This window comes from Carlito syrichta, unplaced genomic scaffold, assembly GCF_000164805.1.
Source record: "Carlito syrichta isolate Samal-C Ts95f unplaced genomic scaffold, Tarsius_syrichta-2.0.1 Scaffold305654, whole genome shotgun sequence".
In the NCBI taxonomy this organism is placed as follows: Eukaryota; Metazoa; Chordata; class Mammalia; order Primates; family Tarsiidae; genus Carlito; species Carlito syrichta.
In genome coordinates, this window is record NW_007249750.1 from 535765 (window position 1) to 541662 (window position 5898).

Sequence of the window (5898 nt, forward strand, 5' to 3'; positions counted from 1 at the left end):
AGCGGGCACTGCACTCCAGTCTGGGTGACAGAGTGAGACTCCAACTCAAAAAAAAACAAACCTGTCTTCCTTTTTGATCAGGTGACTAGGTTGGTAGATATTAGTACTATGTATCATGATTTCAGCAAGGCATTTGTGGGAGTCTCATAGCATTTTCTGCATTGCCATTTATGAGGTAGGCCGCTTTTATTTCACCCAAATGCAAGCATTTTAAGAGTAGAATTCATATCTATTTTATCTCTGTATCACCCATAGCCCTTTGCACATGAAAAATATTAATTCTTTTTTTACTGTTGAATAAGATCCTTCCTAACAAGATGGGAAAATGCCAGCTGTCTATACAGTTAGGTAGATCCACAGCTTGGTAAAATATGCTTGGGAAAGATTTTTTTAACAAACCAATGTCAACTTGGAAACATGTTATGTCTCAGGACTTTCAGTCTTTTGCCCTGGTCCAAATAGCTTATCAGTATTTTGGAAGAAGACACAAAGTTGGGAGGGTCAAAATTAAGATTCAGAATCACCCTGACTTGGATTCAGTGCTAAACCAATAAAATGAAATATAGTTGAGTTTCATAGGGGATTCAATTGTAGTAAGACAGGATACAGGGAGACTCATTATCTGCTGGGCTAACCAGAGGTCTGACTCCATGTACAATCTGCTAATAAAGTTAAATACAGCAACAACGCAGGCTGATAAACAAACAAACAGGCAAAACAAGGCTGGATTGATTGATTCCAACATGCGGAAGAGGCCAAAACCAGTAACAAAAAAGAAAACAAGCTGTAGAGCAATACACATATAGTATGATACCATTTACAAACAATATGTTATATTGTTTAGGAATATGTAAATAAGTAGTAAAATAATAAATATATACACATGAATGATAAACAAGGGAAGATACGCAGGATACTTTGGCTATAAGATAAATGTTCCATTTCTTATGCTGTTTATGTGAATATTCATTATATTATTCTTTATGCCTTTTGTGAGTCTGAAATAAATTTTTTTTTTTTTTAGAGACTGGGTCTCACTATATTGGCCAAGCTGGAATGCAATGGCTATTCGTAGGTGTGATCATAGTGCACTAGAGCCTGAAATAAATTTTTAAAAATTATAGCTGTGGAAGTTTCAATGCAATATAATGATTTGAAAAAATCCAGGCCAGGCTTGGTGACTCAGCCTGTAATCCCGCACTTTGGGATGCTGAGGTGAGTGGATTGCCTAGCCCGCGGGTTCGAGACCCGCCTGGGTAACTTGGCGAGATCTCATCTCTACAATAAATCAAAAATCAGCCAGGTGTGGTAGCGCGTGCCTGTAATTCCGGCTACTCGGAAGGCTGAGGTGGAAGGATCGCCGGAGCCCAGCGGGTCGAGGCTGCGGTGGCCGGGAGCGGCCACTGCACTCCAGTCTGGGCGTCGGAGTGAAACTCCAACTCAAAAAAAAAAAAAAAAAGAAAAGAAAAGAAAAAAGAAAAAACCCAAATAGCTGCAGTTGTCTTAAGATGCAGCAAGTTGCCTTATGAATGAATGAGGTCCCTATCAGTAAAGATGACCTGTCAGAGATGTTCTAGAGCAAAAACTGGCACACCATAGTCCTTAGGTCAAATTTGTCTGCTGCTCATTTTTAAAGATTTATTAAAACACAGCTATGCCCTCTTGTTTATGGCGTTTTTGCACCACAAGGGCAAAACAAGTAGTTGCATGGCTGAGAGTAGATGGCCTACAAAACTCAAAATACTATTTGGCACTTTATAGAGAAAGTTTGTTGACCACCATTCTAGAGAAATCATTGCATTGAGTTGAACTAAATGAGCTCTAGTTTTCTAAAAGGGGGAAAGGGGCAGATTATAGAGGCTGCAGGTCAAATCTGTGCAACAATTTCAAAATAGTTTTTATAAAATGATTTAACCTTGATCAAATCAAAAGATTACTTGCTAATCAGAAGTAGATACCATTGTTTTGACTTGTGAAAACAACCTAGCACAATGTTTGGCATAGAGACACCCAAATATTTGCTAAATAAATAAATTGAGTCCGGGCTCAGTGGCTCATTTTATAATCCTAGCACTTTGGGAGACTGAGGCAAGTGGATTGCCTGAGCCTGCGGATTCAAGAGCAGCCTGGGCAACTTGGCAAGACCTCGTCTCCACAACAGAAAAAAAAAAATTAGCTGGGCATGGTAGCACACGCCTGTAGTTCCGGCTGTTTGGAAGGCTGAGGCAGAAGGATCGCCAGAGCCCAGCAGGTCGACGCTGGGTTGGCTGTGAGTGTGCCACTGCACTCCAGCCTGGGCGACAGAATGAGACTCCAACTTAAAAATAAATAAATAAATAATAAAAATAAATGAATTGTATATGCAAGTGACCTTAGCCCAGAGAGGCAGACTGTCAACCCATCCTGCTGGCCATAATAGATTGGACAAGGGGTGAACCCCAGATATAGAAGTCAATACTCAGTCTGCCTAGCAACCTGCAGAATTGCTGGATATGAAAAGATGAGCTGGACCTTTTAGAATCCTTCTCACAGAAATTTGAACTAAAAGCATGGAAAGAATAGGGAAGTGAATGGTTGTAAGCAGAGCTGATAAACATGATATGGAGAGAGATTAGAATGGCCTTGATATGGCTGTCTTTACCAGCAAGGTGCCTTAGCCTAACCAGAAAAGCCCCCAAGGGAGACTTAGCATGTACCTAACATATGTGAATTCAACTAGAGGTCTTGAGCAAGACCAAACAGAAGATGAGAATAGTGTAGGGGATTCAAGCCACCATGCTAAAGGCTGACTTCTGCCTGGCCATAGGCCACAATTCATATCTTTACACAAATGGGGGTGAGAACTGAGGAGCTTTCCATTGTCAGAGATGCTCCACTACCAGGGGCTCAAGTGGTTCATACTTGAGACAGCCATTACCACAGTCCCCTCAGAGGAGAAGAGACATGGGTCCTGGGTACCCACTTCATCTCTTATGCCCCTTCTGAGCCTGGTCTCCACTCTGAGGGTCTGACTGGCCTTTCCTCTGACTCTGATCCTTCCAACTTTAGGCAGGTAGGAAGAAGTCTGTTCCCATGCTCATGGCCTCTCCCTGGACCCACTCCTCCAGTATTGTACCAACAAGGCCTAGTCCCTGGGAGGCAAACTGAGACCTCTGACCTTTAGGCCACGTTGGAAGGTGGAGATGGACAGCAGGGCCAGATCTTGCTGCTCCTCAGCATAGCGTACCAGGTAGACATAGACAAGCTTCTTCACCTGGGGGAGAGGGGAGCAGGCTTCTTAGCAGGAGGTTTCTCAGCAGGGGCTGGTGCTCCCACACCCTGGGATGTCAACACCCCAGCCAGCCATGGGGACAAATTCTTCCTCGGGGGAAGACTATCCCTGGGTATATTCCAGGTTCTTCCCTTGACCCACATCCAGTCCAGGAAGGTTTAGACAGTGTCTTCTCCTGGATCAGGAACATTTCTGAGGAGGTTGGGTCCCCAGGGGCTGAATCATTTTCTTCCTCACCCCCTACCCAGCTCGAGTTCAATCCTGATGGGGGTGAGGATGAGAGATCCCTCACTGGATAGTGCTCACCTCTATGTTCTTACAGGCCACGTTCTTCACCACTGCAGGAAACAGGTCTGAGGCATTCTTTCCACGGGCGATCATCTGGGTGGTGGGGTCAGGTGAGGGGAAGATGGAGAAAGGAGGAGGCACAGAACTGATTAGAGAAGGCTGGACTCCTGGATGCTTGAACACCCAGGCCCCTCCCTGAGGGAAGCCCCCTCCCTCCCTCTCACCGCCACAATCCTCTTCATAGCCTCCAGCTTAAGGGAATCCTTGTTGGTGTCCAGCATCTCCTTTAGGTCGTCATGCCTGGTGGGAGGCACAAGACGTCAGCTGAGGACACAAGGATGGGTGTGGGGGTGTCAATCAGGAGGGTCCAGGCAGAAAAAAGCGACATTGGCAGGAAGGGTTCAGGTAGGACCTGAGTAGACGGGAGGGACCAGAGCTAATGGGGAAGGGGATAAAGTACAGATCAGGGACTTAGGATAGGGAGAAACTTGTGGGCCAGCTAACATTATGGGCTGAATTGTGTTCACCTCAAAGCTAAGAAACACCAAAGATTGCCCGCAAACCAGCAGAAGCTAGGAAGGGGTAAGGAAATATTCTCTTTCAGGTTTCGGAGGGAGCATGGTCCTGCCAACACTTTCATGTCAGACTTTTGGCTTCCAGACTGTGAGATAATACATTTCTGTTGCTCTAAGCAATCCAGTTTACTTTGTGGTACTTTGTTACAGCAGCTGGAGGAAACTAGTACAGCCAGGGACAGAGATCCAGGAAACAAGAGGAAGGGTTTGGGGTAGACAGTATGAACCCTGCTCAGGAAACGGGGCCAGTTGGATGGATGAGAAGGACCAGGGGAAAGGAGGTGAGCATCGAAGTAAGAGCAGCATGCCCTTGCCCTGCGCTGAGTCTGTCTCCAGGTCCTGACTTCACAGACCAAACTGATTCTTTTTTTTTTTGTTTTTTTTTGAGTTGGAGTCTCACTCTGTCGCCCAGACTGGAGTGCAGTGGCTGCTCCCGGCCACCGCAGCCTCGACCTGCTGGGCTCCGGCGATCCTTCCGCCTCAGCCTTCCCCAAACTGATTCTAAGGACTGGCCACAGATGGCCTCACAGCAAAGGCCAGACCTGTCATAGCCATTCAAGGAAGTTATAAAGCCCTAATGAGAGAAGTAAAGATTTGAATAAGTGCTTCCTTGTAGCTAGCTGAGGGAATAAAGGTAGTGCCCAAGACAACACACAGATTTCTCTCTCTTTTTTTGAAATCTCATACTTCATTTAAAAAATTACACAGATTTTGTGCAATGTCCATTGGAATTTCAAAGGGAGCATTTCATCAAACTTTGTGAAGTGACACCAAAATTCTCCTAAAAAAAAAAAAAAAATCAATAAGTAGGAACTCCAAAGAATATTTTTGGGAAAAGAGGGAATGATGACAGACAATTAACTCACCCTATGGAAATTCACAACAGAAAACAACATGACAATGATAAAAGTTGTACAGTACCAGGTTAAAAATAGAAGGTCAAAGGTCATAGGGAAGACTTTCATAAAAGGTTTAAGTTGATACATTAGGAACAAAGAACTTGCCTATGGAAGAAATAACCATTTTCTCCTTAAATAAATGCTGTTGGGACAACTACTATGCAGCAAATTTAACTTGTGCACATTATTTCACACTAAAATACATCCCATATTTACTGAATAGTTAAATTACTTTTAAATACAAATGAAGGAAGGAAGAAATTGTATTTTTAAAGTCAAAAGATTATTTAAAAATTAATTTAAAAGATCGGGTTCAGTGGCTCAGCCTGTAATCCCAGCACTTTGGGAGGCTGAGGCGAGTGGGTTACCTGAGTCCGGGTTCAAGACCAGCCTAAGCAACTTGGTGAGACCGCATCTCTACAATAAATAAAAAATTAGCCAGGCATGGTAGCATGTGCCTGTACTTCCAGCTACTTGGAAGGCTGAGGCAGAGGGATTATGGGAGCCCAGCAAGTCGATGCTGGGGTGGCTGTGAGTGTGCCACTGCACTCCAGTCTGGGCTATGGAGTAAGACTTCAACAACAACAAATGATAATAATAATTTAAAAATTAAAAAAGTTAAAAATTAAACTAAGTTTAATTTTTTTTTTTTTTTTTGAGCCAGACTCTCACTCTGTCACCCAGACTGGAGTGCAGTGGCCGCTCCCAGCCACCACAGTCTGATCTGCTGGGCTCCAGCGATCCTTCTGCCTCAGTCTTCCAAGTAGCTGGAACTACAGACATGTGCTACCACGCCCGGCTAGCTCTTTGATTTATTGTAGAGATGAGGTCTCGCCAAGTTGCCCAGGCGGATCTTGAACCCGCG

At 44.3% G+C, this 5898-nt stretch overlaps 1 protein-coding gene across 3 annotated transcripts in view; it reads right to left on the reverse strand.

Moving 5' to 3' along the window:
- Positions 1-5898, reverse strand: part of AP3B2 (adaptor related protein complex 3 beta 2 subunit) — a 39296-nt gene that overhangs the window by 25660 nt on the left and 7738 nt on the right. For 2 of the 3 annotated variants that reach the window (XM_008062093.2, XM_021714473.1), the window contains exons 2-4: positions 3784-3859; positions 3578-3652; positions 3158-3253 (exon numbers count right to left, since the gene is read on the reverse strand). In XM_008062093.2, coding sequence (XP_008060284.1) covers positions 3158-3253; positions 3578-3652; positions 3784-3859 — 247 coding nt within the window. The remainder of the gene's footprint in view (positions 1-3157; positions 3254-3577; positions 3653-3783; positions 3860-5898) is intronic. The other variant, XM_021714474.1, reaches the window with a different exon arrangement.